The sequence below is a fragment of the Acomys russatus genome, chromosome 3 (assembly GCF_903995435.1).
Source record: "Acomys russatus chromosome 3, mAcoRus1.1, whole genome shotgun sequence".
NCBI lineage: Eukaryota > Metazoa > Chordata > Mammalia > Rodentia > Muridae > Acomys > Acomys russatus.
The window spans coordinates 65,476,292-65,498,452 of record NC_067139.1 but is presented as its reverse complement, the minus strand read 5'-3'; the positions used below and the strand labels follow the sequence as shown (position 1 = coordinate 65,498,452).

General features: G+C 39.6%; 1 protein-coding gene across 5 annotated transcripts in view; it reads left to right on the top strand.

The window, feature by feature from the left end:
* The window catches only part of Ccser2 (coiled-coil serine rich protein 2), a 104,038-nt gene that overhangs the window by 69,453 nt on the left and 12,424 nt on the right, over positions 1–22,161 (top strand). For 3 of the 5 annotated variants that reach the window (XM_051142072.1, XM_051142123.1, XM_051142114.1), the window contains 3 exons: positions 7,940–8,023; positions 12,952–13,038; positions 14,709–14,798. In XM_051142072.1, coding sequence (XP_050998029.1) covers positions 7,940–8,023; positions 12,952–13,038; positions 14,709–14,798 — 261 coding nt within the window. Of the gene's footprint in view, positions 1–7,939; positions 8,024–12,951; positions 13,039–14,708; positions 14,799–20,629; positions 20,715–22,161 lie in introns of all 5 variants that reach the window. The other 2 variants (XM_051142094.1, XM_051142083.1) reach the window with 1 other exon arrangement.

The window sequence follows — 22,161 nt, the reverse complement described above, 5'->3', positions numbered from 1 at the left end:
AGCCAGTTATCTGAACTGCTTATGTTTTGTTCATTTGCTATGCTTTAGATCTTATTTTGTGCTTGTATTTGTATTTGAGTACAGAAGACTCAAAACAGTACCCAGCATCAATAGGTGTTATTTCCTTATTGTGTATATTGTGAAGTTTAAAAAATCAGAGGTGAAGTAATTTCTTAGTATTATTTATTAAGTTAATTAAATGATTAATTTATAGCATTATGTGTGTTGAAGCCAGGGGACAAAGCATACCTTGGGAGAGTTTATTTTCTTCTTCCACCACGTGGTTCCTGGGAATTGAACTGAGGCCTTCAGGCTTCATGACAGGTGACTTTACCTGCATAGCCAACTTTAAAAATAAAATGTTTTCAGTCTTCTTCCTCAAGTTTATATGTGTCTCAAGGTATTTTCTAATTTTGGCCCAGATACTTTCATCTTAGGCAAGGTTAAGTAGCTAATACTGCCATTGTGAGTGTCTTATTTAAGGGAAGAGTAGTCTTAGTTTTAATTCAAGGGGAGAGTATGTTGATGATGACTAAGCTCTTATGCTTTGATCTAAGTAAAGCCCCTTTCCTCTTTGATCTTCTAAGTCTAAATTGCTAGGCTTTAAAAAATAGAATGCAAGATTTTTTTTCCTCCCCCCCCCTCCCCCCAGTCAGGGTTTCCTTGTGTAGCCTTAGCTGTCCTCCTGGACTTGCTTTGTAGACCAGGCTGGCTTCAAACTCACAGAGATCTGCCTGCCTCTGCCTCCCTGAGTCCTTGGATTACAGGTGTGCACCACCGTGCCAGGATAGAATGCAAAATTTTTAAAAATTTAAGACGTAGAAACAACTTAATTATTAATTTCAAATTCTCTTAGGATGGTCTATACAGTCCTGTGTCTCCCTGACACCCTCCAGTGTTAGTATTAATTTGGGAGCTGAGGAGATAGCCCAGTTGGTAGAGTACTTGCCTGCCATGCAGGAAGCCCTGGGTTTGGTTCTCACTCCCTCATTAAATTAAGCAAGAGGTCACTTTGCCTGTAATCCCAGCACTTGGCTTGAGTCAGGAATGTCTGGAATTCCTGTCATCCTTAGCTATGCAGCACGTTTGAGACCAGTTTGAGCTTCATGACACCCTGTCGGGGAAAAGAAAATTAAATTGGCTGATGGTAAAGAACCGTATTGATATGAAATAAATTCTTAAGGATATTTTAGTACCTTTGTAGACTAGTGCAAGAGTTTTACAGTTTTGTTTATCAGCTACAGAAGTTAACTTTTTTTGAGGCTATAGTGTATGTTCAAAAATACTACAAATGAAGTCATTAAACAATAACAGCAGTGTATGGCTTCTTCTACCTTCTTTGTAAGCTCTTTGCTTCACTTGGTTACCTGTCCTTCTACCCTCCACTGCTCCGTTCCCTCCCTCCTTACCCCTAGCTTTCCTTTCCATGGTTGTGTTGTATAAGGACACATGTGCTGAGATCTTTTATTTTTGTATGTGTGATTTACATTCCTCTTGGCTAACTGAACTAGCCTTGTATTCATAGACTTCATCCCATTTCCTTATGACATATTCTACAGTTTAGATACTTTGAATCTTATTTTCAGTATTATATTAAGGATTTGTCATCTTTACTTACACTATTTCTTGTCTTGTTATCAGGGATGTGAACTGACCATTTTATTTATTTATTTATTTATTTTACATTATATTTTTTTATTAATTTATTCTTGTTACATCTCAATGTTTATCCCATCCCTTGTATCCTCCCATTCGTCCCCCCCCCCCCATTTTCCCATTATTCCCCTCCCCTATGACTGTTCCTGAGGGGCATTACGTCCCCCTATATATTCTCATAGGGTATCAAGTCTCTTCTTGGCTACTTGCTGTCCTTCCTCTGAGTGCCACCAGGTCTCCCCCTCCAGGGGACATGGTCAAATGTGAGGCACCAGAGTATGTGAGAAAGTCGTATCACACTCTCCACTCAACTGTGGAGAATATTCTGACCATTGGCTAGATCTGGGAAGGGGTTTAAAGTTTACCTCCTGTATTGTCCTTGGCTGGTGCCTTAGTTTGAGCGGGACCCCTGGGCCCAAATCTGCCTATCATATTGTTCTACTTGTAGATTTCTAGGACCCTCTGGATCCTTTTATTCTGCTGTTCTCCCATGCGTCTCTCACTTAGAGTCCCAGTAGGATGCCTTCCCCTCTGTCCCAGTTTCCTGGTAAGTGAAGGCTTTTGTGGGACATGCCCCTTGGGCTAGTATGCAGATATAAGTGAGTATATACCATTTGATTCTTTCTGCTTCTGGGTTAACTCACTCATTATGATCATTTCTAGCTCAATCCATTTATCCACAAATTTCGGGAATTCCTTGTTTTTAATAGCTGAGTAGTATTCCATAGTGTATATGTACCACAGTTTCTTTATCCACTCTTCTACTGAGGGACACTTAGGCTGTTTCCATGTTCTGGCTATTATGAATAAGGCTGCTATGAACATGGTTGAGCAAATTTTCTTGTTGTGTGCTGGAGCATCTTCTGGGTATATTCCAAGGAGTGGAATAGCTGGGTCTTGAGGAAGCCCTATTCCCATTTTTCTGAGATAGCACCAGATAGATTTCCAAAGTGGCTGTACTAGTTTGCATTCCCACCAGCAATGAAGGAGTGTTCCTCTCTCCCCACATCCTCGCCAGCATGTGGTGTCGCTTGAATTTTTTATCTTAGCCATTCTGATGGGTGTAAGATGGAATTTCAGAGTTGTTTTGATTTGCATTTCCCTGATGACTAAGGAGGTTGAGCATTTCTTTAAGTGTTTCTCAGCCATTTGATACTCCTCTGTTGAGAATTCTCTGTTTAGTTCCAAGCCCCATTTCTCAATTGGGTTATTCGGTTTGGGTGGTGTTTAATTTCTTGAGTTCTTTATATATTTTGGATATTAGACCTTTGTCAGATGTAGGGTTGGTGAAGATTTTTTCCCAGTCTGTAGGCTGTCGCTTTGTTCTCTTGACAGTGTCTCCTGCCTTACAGAAGCTTCTCAGCCTCATGAGGTCCCATTTATTAATGGTTGACATTAAGGCCTGGGCCGTTGGTGTTCTGTTCAGGAAGTTGTCTCCTGTGCCAATATGTTCCAGGCTCTTTCCCACTTTTTCTTCTAAGTGGCTTAGTGTCTCTGGTTTATGTTGAGGTCTTTAATCCACTTGGATTTGAGTTTTGTGCAAGGTGACAAATATGGGTCCAGTTGCATTTTTTTACACATAGACCTCCAGTTAGACCAGCACCATTTGTTGAAGATGCTATCCTTTTTCCATTGAATGGATTTGGCTTCTTTGTCAAAAATCAAGTGACCATATGTGTGTGGATTCATATCTGGGTCTTCGATTCGATTCCACTGATCAACCAGCCTGTTGCTGTGCCAGTACCATGCTGTTTTAATTACTATTGCTTTATAGTACAGTTTGAGATCAGGTATGGAGGTTCCTCCGGAGCACCTTTTATTGTACAAGATTGTTTTAGCTATTCTGGGTTTTTTGTTTTTCCATATGAAGTTCAGAATTGAACTTCCAATGTCTTTAAAAAATTGTGTAGGTATTTTGATAGGGATTGCATTGAATCTGTAGATTGCTTTTGGTAGGATGGCCATTTTTACTATGTTAATTCTCCCGATCCATGAGCAAGGAAGATCATGCCATCTTCTCAGGTCATCTTCAATCTCTTTCTTCAGAGTTTTGAAATTTTTTTCATACAAGTCCTTCACTTGCTTAGTTAGGGTAACTCCTAGATATTTTATATTGCTTGTGGCTAATGTGAAGGGTGTGGTTTTCCTAATTTCTTCCTCTGCAAGCTTGTCATTTGTGTATAGGAAGGCTACAGACTTTTTTGAGTTAATTTTGTATCCAGCCAATTTGCTGAAGGTGTTTATCAGCTGTAGGAGTTCTCTGGTGGAGTTTTGAGGGTCACTTATGTACACTATCATATCATCTGCAAAGAGGGATAATTTGACTTCCTCCTTTCCCATTTGGATACCCTTGATCTCCTTTTGTTGTCTTATTGCTCTAGCTAGAACTTCGAGTACTATATTGAAGAGATATGGAGAGAGTGGGCAGCCTTGCCTTGTGAACTGACCACTTTAAACTGTCAACAATTTTAAAATTTCAATTCACGTTTGTTGGCAGTTGTAGACTTACAGAGGGCATTTGTTTAATCTTAGATGAGTTTAAAACTTACTAGTTTTAGAGGAATTTCTTCATTTTATAACACTTTGCAGATTTGTGTCTGTAGAGCTGTGCATGTGATGCCTCTTGGTGTTCAGCATTTAAGAGATACAGCAACCCTGAGTTTCCACTCCTGGCCCTAGCACTGTTTGTGATCTGCATCCCCTTCTACCTTTGGGGTTGTGCTACATGCTTTCATAGTTTCTACAGAGTGTTTTTTTGTGTTGTGTTGTGTTTTTCTTTGTTGTTTTGCTGCTGTTGTTTTTTAAATACAGGGTCTCTATATAGCTATGGCTGGCCTGGAACTTACAGAAATTGGTCTGCCTCTCTGCCTCCTAGTGCTGGGATTAAAGAGAGCCACTACCATACCTGGCCAAAGAAACTGTTAATGTTTTATTGATTGCTGTTTGTCTTATTACTTCCTGCTCCTTATTGCTTAGTTCTGTTCTCTGCTTATTCTTGGTTTACTATGTTCTGGTAACTGGTGTGACACGTTTTTATTTAGGTCAGCCTTTCCAACCACCATTTTCCCTAAATACCACTTTAGTTCCACTCCACGAACTTTGGCCTCTACATTTTCATTTTCTTATTTATCTGTAACTTTCTCTAATCTTCATCAAGGATTAGAAGTTTGTGTTTCTTTCTACCCATTGAGAGTCTCTCTGCTATTGAAATAAGCCTGTCTTCACAGCACCTAGTTTGTGTGTTCAGTTCTTTGAATAATTTCTTAAGCTCTTAGTTCTGCATTTCATGCTTGCCCGTTTCTTCTGTGACACCAGTGACTGAAATAACCTTGTTGTTATTGCCCCCACACAGTCCTAAGCAGACTCTGTTTATTTATTTTTCCTGGTCACTGTTTTTTCTCTTCATTGATTATAGTGAACCATTTCTGTCAGTCTGTTTTTTTATTCACTCTGTCATCTCAAGTACTGATAGTGAACCTTTAAATTAAAAACTAATTATTTTTACTTTGTATATTTTATTTGTGGAGGGATACTTTTTCTATTTATATCAAGTTCACCTTTACTTTTTTGGGGGAGGAGGGATGAGCTGTTCTGCACGCACTTTGTAGCCCAGACTGGTCTTGAACTCACAGAAATCTTACTGCCTCTGTGTACCAAAGTGTAGGCATTACAGGCATGTACTATGGTACCTGGCTGAGTTTTTTTTATAACTCTTATTAATATATCTTTTCTAGTTAATTCTAAAGTTTATGTTATTATGGCTGTGGTGTTTGTGTGAGTTGACATTTTTCTGTTTGTGTATATGGTAATTTTGGATTGTCTTGGGTATTTTAGTGTTGTGTATGAAGTTTTTCATCTTGAGTTCTATAGTGAATGCACACACACACACACACACACACACACACACACACACACACACACACAGTGGGGAGAGGGACGAAGGCAAGAGAGGCATGCACATGTTTCTTAGAGTAGGGAAAGGTCTAATAAACATTAGGCTGCAAGCTCCAGATTGAAACCATAGTTCCTTTCTCAATGCCTTTGTCCTATGGTCTAGATCTGTTTGGTGTTCAGCATGAGCTAGTTGGAGCCTGGGCGTGGTTTTAGTTTATTTCTTGGCTGTCTTTCAGCCTTTGATTAGCTGTTCAAGCAAAGTTGTACTTGCGGTATACCTAGGAATTTAGATGCAACTTGTTTTCCTGTTATTTTTCATCCCTGTTATTTTCAGATGGGCTGAGCTCTCTCCTTTCTTTCCCCCAGAAATACGGGGTTTTCTCTTTCTTGCCTTGCTGCATAACTTCCCACAGCTACACCCACAGCCATTGCAAAACAGTATGTACTGTGTTTTCTCTCATTCTTTAGTGCTTTGTACTGTAGGCAGGAAGATACTTAGATGTGTGGAAGTAGGATAAGTTTTCAGAGCCTCTTTATCTCAAATGCACTTTTTTGTAAGATTTATCCTGCTTTGACATGCCAGGTCATCGGAATAGGGATGAACTTATTGAGACGTGTGTTGTAAAATAAACACTCCCTCCATGCTTTATTTCCTTGTTCTGGGGCCAGGGGGATGGCTCAGTCAAGTCAAACACTGCATGAAAACCAAGGATCAGGGGCTGGAGAGATGACTCAGCAGTTAAGAGCACTAGCTGATCTTCCAAAGGACTGCAGTTCAGTTCCCAGCACCTACATGACAGCTTGCAACTGTCTGTAACCTCTGTTCCAGGGGATATGCCACACAGCCCTACATGCTGTTAAAATACCAATGTAGATGAAATAAAAATAAATAATAAAGAACCAGCCTCCCTTTCTTGCTGACTGGCCAATATTCTCCCTCCACCTCTTATTTTCACTAGCTCTCTTGCTCTCCTTCTCGCTCTCTTGCTCCCCAGTACTCACTCGAACTGTCGGGTGTGTGGTAGAATGGGAAGGCCAGGAGGATATCTCTAGCCTAACTGGAAAATCAGGCCAGTGGAAGACAAGCTCAAAAGAAAAAGATGTCATTGCTGAGGATGACACATGGGGTAGTTTTCTGCTCTTCACATGCTTGCGTGTGTGCAGCACTCTCACTCTCTCACTCTCTGTCTCTCTTTCCCTTTCCCTCCCTCCCCCTTCCTTCCCTCCCTCCCTTCTCAGGTCTTAGTGTTCATATTACCACTAGTAGAAGTGTAATTTATCTAATGGTAAGAATCTGGCAAATGCTTACTAGTCATACCTGCCATCTGTATTGATTGTTAAGCTTTGCTAAATACGTATTCTTTGGCCTATCTATTGCAGATTCTGACTGAATAGATTTATTATACAACAAATAGCTTAGCTGCCCTCCCCTCCTCCCGCCACAACCCCGTTCACACACTCCTACCTCAGTTTAGGTAAATCCACAGTTGTGTAGACTCTGAACACGCATCTCTGTGGAGGGCAACGTTCTCGGAGCTGTTGTAGTGGTGCAGCACTGCTCAGACTCAGTTCCTCAGCCTCACCTCCGGCACATCCTCCGCTGGCTGATCTTTCTTGAGATTGGCTCTTTGAATCTTGAACATGGGAGTTTTTTAAACTAGTAAATCGTCAGTTCAGCAAAGTCCAGAATGTAATAGTATCATCTCATTTTCACTATGGTGTTTAAGGACAAAATATTTTCTCAGCGTTTCTTCCTGAGGTACATTCTGTAGCTATTAGAGTGCTTAAGAGATCTCCACAATCAGCTTGACCTTTGTGTGTGCACGTTTATGTAGCACCACCTCATTATCTTATTAGGACATTTCCAGCTTCCTCTCATGTGGCCCTGATGCTCCTCCCTACTCTGTACCTCTGCCTATGTCTGTCCTGATCCAGCACAGAACACCATTAGGCCTTTTTTCAGACATCTTATGTCTAGTCATGTGACACATGTTTTTGATTATCTAATACTTAATCAAATGTTTTTTATGGCCAACCTTTGTTGAGGTTTTAAATTTACCTATCAATTGTTTATGCTGAAACTTGTATCTAAACATGCTTTCATTATACATTTTCCATCTTTTCTTAACTGAGTTAATTTTAAATGTCTTCTGGAGATTCCCTATAGATCTTTTCTAACCCTAACCATTCAGTGTTCCTGTTATCTGAAGCTATCTCTGCCTGCCCCCCTCCACCCTTTTTTCTTGCTAGTGCAGCAGTGAGAGGAGCTTTCTGAAGCCTTATCTCTTTCTTGTTCTTTTCCAGTACTTGACTACAGAGAATTGGAGTTCAAGTGAATGTTTGTGATCACTGTATTCATATTTTATTTTGTCGTTTTTTTTCCTGGTAGCATGATGGAAGTGGATCACTGCATGATGTTCAGCTGTCATTGCCATCCAGTCCGGAGCCGGAAGACAGCGATCAGATAAATAAGGTATGGCCCGTAGTTACACTGAAGACTTGAAAGCCTTTACTATAAAAATAACATAGCAGTGACATTTTAAGCTTTGAATAATAGTGGTATCAAAAAACTAGAGCCTACAGCTCCCACCACTCAGTCTGCCTTTGCAACACAGTGGGTTCAAGGCCAGCCCAGGCAACTTATTTAGTGAGATACTGTCATAAAAATGGTCTGGAATTGTAACTCAGTGGCCGAATTTTTGTTTAATATCCCCCAGGCTGTGAGTGAGAAGGCTAACCTAGAGCTTTGTTGTTTGGGAAACCGATCAGACTTCCTCCGAACCTAAGCTAAAATGATAGTCCTGGGATGCTTTAACTTAATTGCCCCTTGTCAGTTGGAAAGTAATTTGCCCTGGCGTTGCTACTGTTGCTTATACCTATGAATAATAATTATCAAAATTAGTTTTTTTTTTTTTTATAAAAGTACAATGGTAGTAGGTACTTCATAGAGTTGAAGAAACATTCAAATAATGAGGTTACTTTTTCCATGTTTGCAAATGCAATGATAGAATTGATGCATATTTTAATAAGCAATTTAAAATGTTATAGTTCTCATGATCTTCAGATTTTAGTAGATAGCTCTTCTAGAACTATTTCTCTAGCATACACAAATATTGATTCACTTAATATTTTCAAGTAGGGGCTGGAGAGATGGCTCAGTGGTTAAGAGCCCTGGCTGCATTTCCAGAGGACCTGGATTCAATTCCCAGCACTCACATGGCAGCTCACAGAACTGTCTGTAATTCCAGTTCCAAGGGATCTGACACCCTCAGACCTAGCACATGAAATAAAACTAAATATACTATTTAAAAAATATTTTCAAGTAAAGGCATCCACATCTCTTTTCCAAGGTATAATTGCCCATATTTGTTAGTCACTGCAAATGACAGATAATCTCAGAACATTAGTGACTTAAAATAATATAAGATGCTAAGTCTCACTTACTTACACATGGTCTGTATTCTGAAATTCTGCTTCACGTGGCTTCTTCATTCTGAGAGCCAAACTGAAGGATCAGCCTTATGGTGAGATGTAGCATTGTCGTATGAAGAAAAAAGAATTTTGGAAAATTCATATGCATTCTGCCTGGATGTGGCAAATGCTACTTCTAATTGGTTCACAAAGCTGAAAATACCTGGACAGAGGAGTATAGGCTTCTGAGTGATTTACCAAGAATCACCGATATATATACAAAGCAATCATAACCCCAAGGCGATAGCACAGTAGTTACGTTGGGCTACTCCCGTCGTCCACCTGTCATTGCTCAATCACTCACACTGTGGATTTCCACACTGCTGGTAGTGAGGTAGTGTTCTGCACCAGTAGATCTGCAGAAGACTGAGTTTTAAAAAACAGTTTCATGTCTGCACCCAGTTTAAAACCCATGGTTTAGATGACCTTGGAAAATGTCTAAATTTTCCTTAGCTTTGTAGCTCACATTTTTCACCTCAAATTATTTTTCCCTCAAATTTTATGAAGTTTTATACATGCAGAAATTAATTTTGAGACAAGGTCTCATGTAGTCCAGGCTTCTCTCAAATTTGCTGTGTTGCTGAGGTTATCCTTGAACTCCAGATCCTCCCGCTCTCACCTGTGAACTGCTGTGCTGACAAGTATGCACTGCCACACCAGGCCAGGAATGCGTATGAAGAGAGAAAAGTAATTTCAACTTTGTACTTTGCCACGTTGTTGGTGCTTTTCCGTTCTAGTTTGTCCATGTGTTTACTGTGCCATGATGGCCGCGTTGAAGACTGACATCCACACCCTGCTCCCTTTGTGCCTAGGCAGCTCCTTTACGATGTTCTTGTTACTCAAGCTGAGATGCAGTAGTTTATTGTGTCCCGTATTCTCTGTTTCTTTTGATTTATAGCCATTCACAATATCACTCAAGGTAGAAACATGGATTTGACTTCTCCCACTAGGTGTACATTGCCAAGTTTCCTAGAGGCTGTGACCCCTGTCTTGGTCCAGGTTTCTTTCTCATCACATCTCATCACAGTGCCTTGGATGCAGGTTACTAGCCCAGTTTTGTCCTGGTTAAAAATGCGAAAGCCATCTCAAGTTCAAATCTGTCATTTCCTGGCTAAGGCCATGCTTGCTAGCCTTGGTCCTCTCTGATGTGGCCTTTGCCTGGTTTCTTAGCCAAATGACTTCTTACTTTTTGGCTGTAGCACGTGTATGGCAGAGCTACTGTATGGCTCACTGGGTGTGCTGTGCTTGGGCTCACTTCTGTGATGTGTGGTGCTAAGAGTGTCTTATGGAACAGTCAAGTTTGTGGTGGTTCTGTCTTCAGACCTTCTGCTCAGACTTTGCTGGAGCCTATTCCTGACAGGCACATCTTTTCCTGTGGTATAAGGTGTCAATGTACAGAGCCTGATGTGCTGCTGTGTACTGTATCTGAATATCGCATGGGGTCACATTTTCTCTAACAGTGTAGAAACCAGCCGTGTTTACATAAATAATGGCTACACAATGTTGCATCACGTTGCTTGTCATATTTCAGTTGAAAAACAAGTTGTAAAACTTGTTATGAGATCTGAATTATACTGGGTATGTTCACGTTTATTAGTGTCTGTAAAAATGTACTTTCAGTACTTTCTGTTTCTCCATCAGTTACCATTACATAGTTGTGAGAGTTGTCAGGCAGAGTTGTGAGGCATTTTTATCAGGGCCTTGAATCTGCTCTTACACTGTCCTTGAGGTAGAAGTTCTTCATCATGTTTTGACTTCAGTGTTAATGATACAGAGTCTTAGGGTTCTGTGTAATGAGTTATAGTCATCAGATCCTAATCAATGATTTTATATTCTATACAGTGTAGAAATGTGTCCTTAGTGTATTCATGTAAATATTTCCTTCGTTTTCTCTAATCCATCTTTTTCCTCTTGATTTCTGTATTTCTACTTAAACTCTTTAAGTCTAGCTCTTTCAGTCTTTCCTAATTACAGTATATATCATAGCATTTTATAAACTCTGATTTTTACATGTCATTTTGGGCCACTTATATCACATCCTAAAATCTGTTTTTTAATGTTTATTTGTGATCTTGTTAAAATAATTTCATTTTAAATTAAAAGACAGTTTCTTGCATGTATGTTACATATTTTGATTATATTCACTCTGAATCTCTGTTTCACTGTAGCTGGTGGAGAGGACACATTTTCTTCAGTTAACAACACATTATCAATATTTTACATGTTTTTTGTTTGGATAAAACCTTCATGACAATATACTCTAATTTCTTATTCTGCTTCCTCAGTATATGTTTATATATGGATAATTGATAGGGGTACACAAACTGGCTGAGGGTAGCTTAGCAGTACTTGCCATTTTGGAAATGTAGCAGAATACTGCTTAACTTGGCAAAGGCTTCCTTTTTACAGTATTGGGTATGTCTGCTGCTGATGTTGGCTGGTGCCTTTCCCTTTAATTCAGGCAGTGCTTGTCAGGGCAGTGGCTCATTGAAGACCACTCTCTCCTGGTACTTACCTGGCGTATTTCTCCTGCTGAATTCTGAGCCACTCTTGAAGCTTCTCCTGTACATTAATTAGACTGTTCCCTCTGTTTGTTTTGCCTTGTTGCTTTCCAGCAGAAAACTTACAATATCCTTTGAAATTTAAGTTGAAGTCTGAGTTATATGGCGATTTCTTTTACTATATGATCTTTGGTGCAATTTCTTTTTTATGTTAATGAAAAGGAAAGCTGCATACACATGTGCTCACCCAAGTGGGAAGTTGGGGAACGGTAGCAGTTACTTCCATTTTTGCTTGTTATTTACATGTCAGTTGCCTTTAGACCATGAAACCATTTTTAAACTGACACCACATGCTGGCGAGGATGTGGAGAAAGAGGAACACTCCTTCATTGCTGGTGGGAATGCAAACTAGCACAACCACTTTGGAAATCTATCTGGCGCTTTCTCAGAAAAATGGGAATAGGGCTTCCTCAAGACCCAGCTATTCCACTCCTTGGAATATACCCAGAAGATGCACTACCACACAACAGGGACATATGCTCAACCATGTTCATAGCGGCCTTATTCATAATAGCCAGAACATGGAAACAGCCTAAGTGTCCCTCAGTAGAAGAATGGATAAAGAAACTGTGGTACATTTACACTATGGAATACTGCTCAGCTATTAAAAACAAGGAATTTCTGAAATTTGTGGACAAATGGATTGAACTAGAAATTATCATAATGAGTGAGTTCACCCAGAAGCAAATAGAGTTAAATGGTATATACTCACTTATATTGAGACACTAGTCCAAGGGGTACGTCCCCATGGAAAACTTTACCTACCAGGAAAGTGGGTCAGAGGGGAGGACATCCTATTGGGTCTTTAGGTGTGAGAAGCCTGGGAGAATGAGAAAATAGAAGGATCCAGAGGGTTCTGGAAAACTACAGGCGGGTCTGGGCCCTGGGGTCCTCTTCAAACTATGGCACCAGCCAAGGAAAATATAGGCAGTAAACTTCTAACCCCTACCCAGACTAGCCGATGGACAGGACATTCTTCACCGTTAAGTGGAGAAGGAGATCTGACTTTCAGACAAATTCTGGTGCCCCATATTTGACCATGTCCCTTGGATGGGGATGCCTGGTGGCACTCAGAAGAAGGATAATAGGTCATCAAGAAGAGACTCGATACCCTATGAGCATATACAGGGGGAGGAGGTCCCCCTCAGTCACAGACATAGGGTAGGGGAATAGGGAGGGAAGCGGGAGGGAGGGAGGAATGGGAGGATACAAGGAATGGGCTAACAACTGAGATGTAATTTGAATAAATTAATAAGAAAAAAGGAAAAAAATTAGTAGATTTCTATTTAGATGAACAAATCATTCATTGTTGGATTTCACTGACTTTATGCTTCTTATAAGAAAATCACAGTATTTTTCCATATTTCAGAATGAAGATTTATTAAATGAAATAAAACAACTTAAAGACGAAATAAAGAAAAAAGATGAGAAAATTCAACTATTAGAGCATCAGCTTGTAAGTATTATAACATAGACTAAAACAGACTCTTTCTATTGGGGCTGGGTTTCCTTTTATAGGACTGGGCAGGAGTGGAGTTTGACTTTTTTTTTTTTTTTTTTTTTTTTTTTTTTGCCTTTCAGAGTTTCATGTAGCATTGCATTTAGAGGGTATATGATCCAGTAAAGCATATGACTGAACCCTGACATAAGATGTGAAGTACTCATGAGAATGATTCTTTGTTAGTTCATTGTTGATTTTGTGGGGGTGTAAAATTCTCCATTTTACTTTTGCTTATTGATGCAGAGTAAATGACTTTCTTTCATACAAGTTTTGAGAAATGAGTACTTGGCATTTTCTCTCTGTGCAAAGAGTGGCACTAAGTACTTGGTCTTAAGGATTGTGTTATACTGAAGGGGATTCTAGGGAAATATTTCATCTCTGTGGCAATGATAAATGATCTGTCAGATCCCTTAGTTAAAAGGCCAGGCTGAAAAAGAACATACTGCATAAAATTCCAAAATCAGAAAGGATATTTACTGAAAGTCAAAAAAACAGTGTAACAGCAAAATCAGCTTTATAAAATACTAACTTCATCCATTGTGTCAAGGGCTTCATTTTTGCCACTGAGGTCATATTGCAGGCATCCAGCTCCTGAGTGAACAGGGACAAACAGGGACCTTATTGTTGATTGATAATATTCCAGTATGGTAAGTTCGTGGATCATTAGAGAGGCTCTGCAGCACTGCACAAAGGAACAGACACAGCATGTGGACTGTTTGTGCAATATCCAGGAGAATTCCATCAGAGACTCATTAAAGAAGCTACCTTTCCTGCTTATTACCAGACCAGTTTCCCCAGATAGTTATAAAGGAACATCTCCTCTTCCTTATAGGACATCATCACCAACCTGGGCTACCGGTCCATCAGAGTCCAACTTGGGGGACCAAAAGGGTCTACTGATTTCTTTTTCAGATGGGTGAGGAGTTGCTAAAGGGCCATGGGTGGACCCAAAGCAGCTATACCACTGGAAATCCTTACCCTATAGGTGCATAGATGGAGTTCCTCCTTAGTTAATGCTCCACAGAATATAAACTCCAGCACTCCCCAAGATGACAGGACCACCATAGTCATTAGGTCAGAAGTAGATGGGGCTGGTTGGAGGATGCAGAAAAGAGTGGCTACTAAAGGTGAATTATTGGAACCTTCCCGCCCTGTCTTAGGAAGGAATGTCATCAGGCCCAATCTTGAAGTTCTCTTGCAAGTAAGGACAGTTGGTCTGGTGATGGTCATGCTAGGGCCTGAGGGCAGTGCTCTACAATGGATCAAATTAGACCAGAGAAAGAATATCATTCTTTCTATGCCCTTGATTGCTACATACATTTTACATCTATATAAGTGATATTGTGTATATACACAACGCTCATTCACATGAAATTATATAGAGTGAGGTTTTTTTTAGACAGTTTAAGAGATTGTCAAGAGAAAATTTTGACTATTTGAAATCGTAGCTCAGGGATAGATGTCTGAATAGACCCTATTGTTTGATGTAGGCACTTCTGCCCTGAAAGAAGCCTGAGCAACATTGTGTGGCTTGATGATTTGACTTGTTCTTCCAAACACAGCCTCTAACTACCTGTATCTATGTGCAAAATTAAACCATTTTAAACATTTGTGGTCTTGTCCAGGCAACCCGGTGTAACTGCCACCAGAAATCTAAAGAGGACAAGTGTACATATGCTGATAAATACACCCAGACACCATGGAGAAGAATTCCTGTAAGTCACTTGTTCTTGACGCCTGTCCTTTGCTATTTAGGTGTGTTGCTTTGATTTTCAATCTAATCACTAATCATTTTGAATCTGCCGTAGCTGTTTTTTTCCTTTAGGTGAGTTGCTTTTCTGTTGTCTCCTAGGTGTTATGTGCTTTCCAAAGCTTCTCTTGTGTGTTCCCTAGAAGTGAATGCGCTTTTAATAGCTTTTCCATTCTGCTCACTGTAGCCTATTTTATTTGAGTGTCTACTCTTTTCTCATTGCATGTTTTTGTGGGAGTAGTAATACCGTGGTTTGACTTGTACAGTGTATCCTACTTCGAAGGTGTATGATGTAGCACATTTCCTTTTGTTTTGAAACTTTCCAAATAGGTTTTATTATAATTACAAACTACTGAGGGAATTAGGAAATATTAATGCATGGAAACATAGGGTATGATTTACTCAAAAAAATAAGAAATTATAACCTAAATATTGTTTGTTGTTTTTGAAAGTGTTATATATCAAAATATACTTAGTGCTAAAAAGTAGCCTATTATTCACACCGGTCCCCGGGACTTACTTCAGGATGTCAGTCATTACCCTATTGTGTGGGGTAGGTGACAGACTTCTATTAATTAGAGCTTGGTATACTTTGAGATTCCATTTGTGTTCTGTAATGCAGCAGAGTCCCAGTAATACAAATTAATAGGAAAATATAAAGGCTAATATGATCAATCCAACTTAGAAAATGTAACTATAAGCCTTTAAAGTTTACAAAATTGTTACTTTATTTCCTTTCATGTAATGTCTAGTTGCTTTCTCTGTTGGATGCTATGACAGGGATGACTCTATTTGGAGATGGCCTTTGTTGTTGAAGGAGCAGTGAGGAATTAGAGAAGGAGATACACAGGTAAAATGGAGACTACTCAGTTCCTAAGCAGCCACAGGGACTAGGAACTCACTGAGATTATCCAGTGCAGGTTCTGTGCAGGCTGAGGATGGTCCAGGCAGACCAAGAGCTTGGTGAAGGAAGGTAGCGTGCGACTGTCATGGAAGGCAAATGGCATCCTTAGACAAAGAGAGCTTAGTTCTATGTTGATGTTAGAGGGTGTGGAAACTTAAATGTTTGGAGACAAGCCCAAGATGAAAGACTGTGCCTCTCCATGGGCATTTGATCTTTCTAGGATCTCCAGTTTTCCCACAGGGTGTTTGTGGTTTTAAACATCATTAGTTGCTTTTTCTGTTAAGTATGAGAAGCTTCACTTTGCATCTTTATGGAAGTCATTAAACTTCATAATCTCCCTGGCTCCTCAGCCTCGCTGTTCTGGAAATCTGCCTCCTTACTTGAGGTAAAAGTAACTGGTCCAGAACAACCCTAGTATATTCCTGAGTTAATTTCACAGCAGTCTTGGCAGAAGTAGAGGCCAGGTTTTTAGCCAAGTACTATAAAAAACTCAGACTTCAGCTTTCCCCATTGTACTTTTTATAGGCATCACCTGACTACATTCCTTTTTTGTTTTTAATAGGAATAAAAATAAAGGGACATTAAATAGCCTGTTACATTTATGTAGAAAAGAAGTGGCTGGGACAGTTCTGTAACTTCTGACTTCTGACTACTGGTCCATAGTTCTTATCCCCAGAGCACACGGGAGAGCCTTGCAGGATGAGAGGAATGGAATGCCTGTAACTAACTACAGAACAGCCAGTAAAGGCAGAGGTGGGCCATGATTTGGCAATAGTAAGTACACAGTTAGGCTGGAACACAGACGTGCCCTAAGGAAAACAGTGAAATTTAGTGTGGAAGCTCTTCCAAGTACAGAGTCAGCAAGTCTAATATAGGAATTACTGTGGTTTCACTGAGGTGCATTCAATGAATAAACACATTCTTGTTTAACTTACCTCAATAATATGTAGGTATCATGTGAATAATGAGTTTACTCTGTGATCTTTCCCCCTGCTCATTGGACTTCACTTGAAACACGTTGTTTGGAAACAGTTAATATAGTGATTTTCTTTTCACTCAAAAGTTATACCTTGCTCCAGATGTTCCTGTTTTTGTTTTTGTTTTGTAAGTCACTTGCATATATTTGAAAACATCCTCATCATGTAGTTACTTAAGAAATAGTTAAACCCTTTCACTCTATTATTCCAGATGTTCGAGTCCAGCATATTTATACAGGATTTAGGTGTTGGGGGAGGAGGGTGCAGCTTGGCTCTTGTTTGAAATCTTCAGGTTTTTTAGGCAGAATTTTTAGAAATGAAAAGGCATTTAAAAATCTTTTTAATATAGGGCCTGGAGATATGGCTCAGAGGTTAAGAACACCGTTTGCTCTTCCAGAGGTCCTGAGTTCAATTCCCAGCAACCACATCATGACCATCTGAATGAGATCGGATGGGCAGGCGCACATACAGGCAGAATACTGTATAAATGATAAATATTATTTTAAAAAAAGAAAAATTCTTTTTAATATAAGTTTCAAACAATCTCTCTAGGCCTTTATGAAGGTTGCAGGGTGTACTCTCGGTTGCCTTTTTCACATTTCCTCATGTGTCTTGAGACATTTCAGTGTTTTTGACATTGTTACAGTCATTTGATCACTCGCATCTCCTTAGGCTTTCTGTGAGGAGTCTATTTGAACATTGTCTCAACATGAAGGAAGAAATCTGACTGCAGTGTAACATGACAAAAATGGCTGAGAGTTCACTGACTAGGGTCTGTTGGAAGCCATTTAGGAGGGGGAAAGAAATGTGAAAGGCCGTTGTAGATGGACACTGAGGTGATGGCTCCCACTGGCAGCAGAATGGTGGAAAGCGAACATTCTGAGGCTAACTGGCGTTTCCTCTGGAGATCTGTCTGAGTGGAGTCGGGGAACCACTAATGGCCACAAGTAAGATGTCTGGAGTAGAGAAGCCGTGAGAAATAAGAAGCAAAACAGTAGAGCAGAGAGCGAAAAGCTGCAGCTAGACAACTGTGTGCTCTTGCTCTGTGATGAGCGCTGTTTAACTGAGTGGAAAAAGACACGGCCCCAATTCTCCAGAGGCTTGCTTACTGGGACTTAACAGCAGTGGAGATGCCAGGAACCTCATTTCCTTGCACACAAGGAAGCTAAAACTGAGCAGCAACTTGTTCAAGTACTTGCAGGACTCAGGAATGCTGTGGGAGCCTAGTGCTCTCAGAAACCAAAGCTCACTTCACTTTGTTTTTCTTGGAGACATGGTTTCACTGCTGCCTTGGCTGCCTGGAACTCTCTGTGTATACCATGCTGGCCTTGAGCTCAGCAGAGCTCCATGTGCCTGTATTACCTGAGTTTGGAGGATAAAGGCTTTCACCATCAGACCCAGCTGAAGGTTCATTTTAAATAGTTACAGAGCCCGCTGTGATTGGTGCAGTCCTATTGATCCCAGCACTTGGAAAAGGGTGGCCGTAATTACAAAGCCAGTCTGTGCTTATAAAAGACCTTGTAGCTTTTCTCAAATATAGCATTATTTAATACTGGCTTCTAATAACTGAAAAGAAAAAGATGCCATGAATTTGAGGAGTGAGGGTGTATGGGAAAGGGTAGGAAGAGGAAAATGATGTGACTATATTAATTTAAAAATTGCAAAAATAAATGATTTGGAAGAGAAAAAAATCATAGGTCAGTGGCTGAATTCTGTTACTGTGTTTTTCCAATATTGTTTTAAAACCATTTAATCTCAACATTTGAAGATAAGTCAATTTGCACATTAAAATCCAAAATATCAAGACATATTCTTGTTACCAGCCAGCCATTTGTTTGAACATCTTAACTTAAATAATTAAGAATTAACCCTTAGTCCCTATCAGACAACAAAGAAGGTCTAAAGGACCTGTGTGTCCTGTCACGTAATCAGCTGTCCTGAGTTACTAGCAAAACAAGTGTGGGAATATGCAGACTGTTCTGTCACATGTAAAGGCTTGTACAAGTTAAAACTCTGTTCACAGTTGGACCTAACTCTACTTCTCTCCGTTGTTTATTAACTGACTGTTACGTATGAGAGCCATATATCTCAAAATGTTCTGTTGGGGTTTTTCCTAACATTGACTGAGTCTTAGCTCATATCATTGTGTATAGTAGAGACACATGCAACATTTCAATTTAGCAAGTGGAGTAACGTGTGTCATAAGCAGTCATTTCCTCAAGAATTGGATGCTTACGCTATAGACTCAATGGAGTCAAGTTTTCCCTTTTTGTTTTTATAAAATCAGAAAACTACTACAGATGCATCATGGAAAGCATTGATTTCTAACATTAATGTTTATATTCTTATTAGCAAGAAATCATTTGCTCTTTTATTTTGTTGCCTGGGAGATAGGATGTGGAGTAACTGAAACAACAGTAGATCTCACAGGTTTCTTTTTTGAATAATCTGTCCTATGTGCTTTTCTTTTGAGACCGATGCTTTCCTGATCTGGAAACTATCTGTGAGACTATCCTGACTTGAAACTCAGATTTGCCATTTTCCTCTTCTCTGGAAGTTGCCATATTACAACTCAGAGATACTTATGTGTACATTTGCATATATTTGGAGATACGTACTCGAAGGGAATTACATTTTTTATTTCTTTGCCAAGGGATCTTATTTATTTATTGTTGTATTTATATTTGTGACTGAAAAGGATTTGTGTATGTGAAAATACACACACACACACACACACACACACACACACACACACACACACACACACACACACCAGTATTTGAACAAGTAACATTTGTGAGATGGTCAGACAGTTGCTTTTACATTGTGTAATGTTAGTCATTTTTCAGGCATCAGATTTGCATGTAGCCTGTGCCAGCTGGCTTTATGAAGAGTGGCAGGAGCCACCTGTGCTTCTGAGACACCATGCTCTACAGCAGAGGTCTGCACACAGGAACTCATTGTTCATGTCTTACACTGTTTGTACATTTTGTAGTTATATATAAAATCATCACCTGAGTGGAATTGTTTTTCAAGGCTAATAACAAGTAACACATTGCTGTTACAGCGTTCTACTGATCTGTTTAAAGTATCAGTCATTCTATTTGGATTTATTCCAGACCTATGGAAGACATTTTTGAAAGTGTTTTGAGTATGTGTTGAAAGAAGTAGGTTTGCTATGATAAATTAGAAAACAGAATATAGCAGCAGAGTTTTGCTAGTACTGGAGCCATTTCATTTGTGTTTTGTAGTTTTATGTGTAGGTATCTTTTAATTTGGCTACATTGTTGAGTTGAGGCAAAATGTGCTTCTGGTTCTGTGACATCTGACATCTGGCATACACATGTCTTCTAATTTTGATAAGGCATGATTAAGTTAAGTTAAAGGGCTTTATTTACTCATGCTAAGAAGCATGCATCCCTTACGGCTTGCATGCCACGCTTTGTGAGAACTTACTTCCACAATGTCTTAATCATCTCTAACCCTATGTTTTTGTGTTCTAATCTTTTGAAAAATCTATGACTTGGAAAGAAATAAAAACATTTGAGTGCTAATGTTTGATTTCCTGATTCACCTATATGCTACTACATGTAATTTTTCTTCCCTCTGTAGTCCCTTTTCTGCAAAATAACTGATAATCTGATGCTTTGAAAGATGCATGACGATGTGTTTAATGGCACCAGGAAAGTGTGTGTGTTAACTACAGACTAGAGGGGTATTCTCTGTAGAAATATTCGACAGCTAGATTTTGAATTCTGATGTGCTAATCATTTGAGCTGCCTATATAGTAAAGATGGAGTTTACTTCTCATTTACACTGTTGCTGTGTTATTTTAAGAAGCGAAAACAAATATGACTTTGGTTTCTCTGGTTCCCTTCTTCATTATGCCTCCCTGCCCCGTCTCTTTCTGCACAGGGTGGGTACTCTGCTCCCTCCTTCTCTCCTTGGCAGGGCTCCTTCCAGGGGATGCCACGGACTGTTCCATCGCACCGCAGACAGAGTGAGTCTGTGCCTCTCACTCCCATCCTGCCCTGGCTTCCCTGTCATGGTATTTCCCTTCTGCATGGCCTGCCCCTCCCCAGTACCTGCTTTTCCCTCCAGAGTAATCTGCAGGCACTTGCTACAACGAGCACTCCCTGTGGTTTGCTCTCCTAACACTTCCCTGACTGCATGCCAACAAACCTCCACTTACGGCTTCCTGAAAGCTGCCAGAAGTTAATTTCATCATAATGCTGTTGAAACCTTTTCCTGGTGACCCTAGACTGGCTGACATGCATCTGTCTCTAAATAGATCTTATCAAGATTATGAAATATGTAAATAATAATAGTTTTTTTTTACTGAGTTTTTAAAGTCTGCACAGATATGATGGACAGATGCATACTGTTTAGGGATCAGACTTACTACACCATTGTATACTCCTTTAAATATTTCCTAATCAAAGGCTTTGATTGTATTTAATTGCCATATAAATAAATCTTAGAATTTTTCAAGGCCTTTTTAAAACCACTAATATGTCTTTATAATTTTTTAGCTGCTTCCCAGCATAGAAGCAATGGCTTTGAAATGCATGGTTTACTAACACTTGTAATGATTCAGTTATCATCTGACCTTCCACATGTATTGACTGCTTTATATTATGTATTTAACTATTCCTGGTAAGTTGGCTGTATTTTATCTTTTTTGAAAAGTCACCCACCCCAAAATAGCTAATAGTAATGAAAAATAGGTCAGAGTTAGTTTTACACCTTCCTCATGCTTTATTCTGATTGTGAGTCCTACCATTTCCCCACTGATTTTCCTTATGTGAAATATCAAGAGTCCAAAGGGGAATTTCAATCAACTAAAAATAAGTTTTGTTTTTTGAAAAATTATGTCTTCATTTATCAAAATTAGAAATAAGTAACATGAATTCCAGATAAGACATGGTTTAGTTGGTGCCTCTCTTTTTCTTCTGTGCTTTTACTTTTGATGAAAAATAGAGTTTGTAGAGCTTGTGGGCTGTAACAGGTTATTCTGAAGCCAGCTCTTGTATGAGAGGCAGTGGGAAGGGGAATAATATTATAACACCTTTATAAGCTCCCCTCTTACTTCTGGAGTAGTTGCATCCATTCCTTCTGTTTAAACAATCATAGCACACAGGGGACCATAGAGAGCTGCTGATGACGAAACAGGGAATCCATTATCAAATGATGGCTTCTGAGGCTTGTAGTCAGCAGCTAGAACTGCTTGGCAGACTCATCCTAGATCAGCCTGCTTGCCTCTGTGCTGCTCACTGTAGCCCCTGTCATCTCTCCACTAGCTGCAATATGGAATTGAAGTAAGGTTAATTATCCTGTATGCAAATGGAGCTGGAGGGGTGTTTGTTTTATTTTTGTTTTTGTTTTTATGTCTCTGGAGCTATCCTTCTTGTTAATTTCTTAACTGGTATAAGCTTTAGACTTTTCTT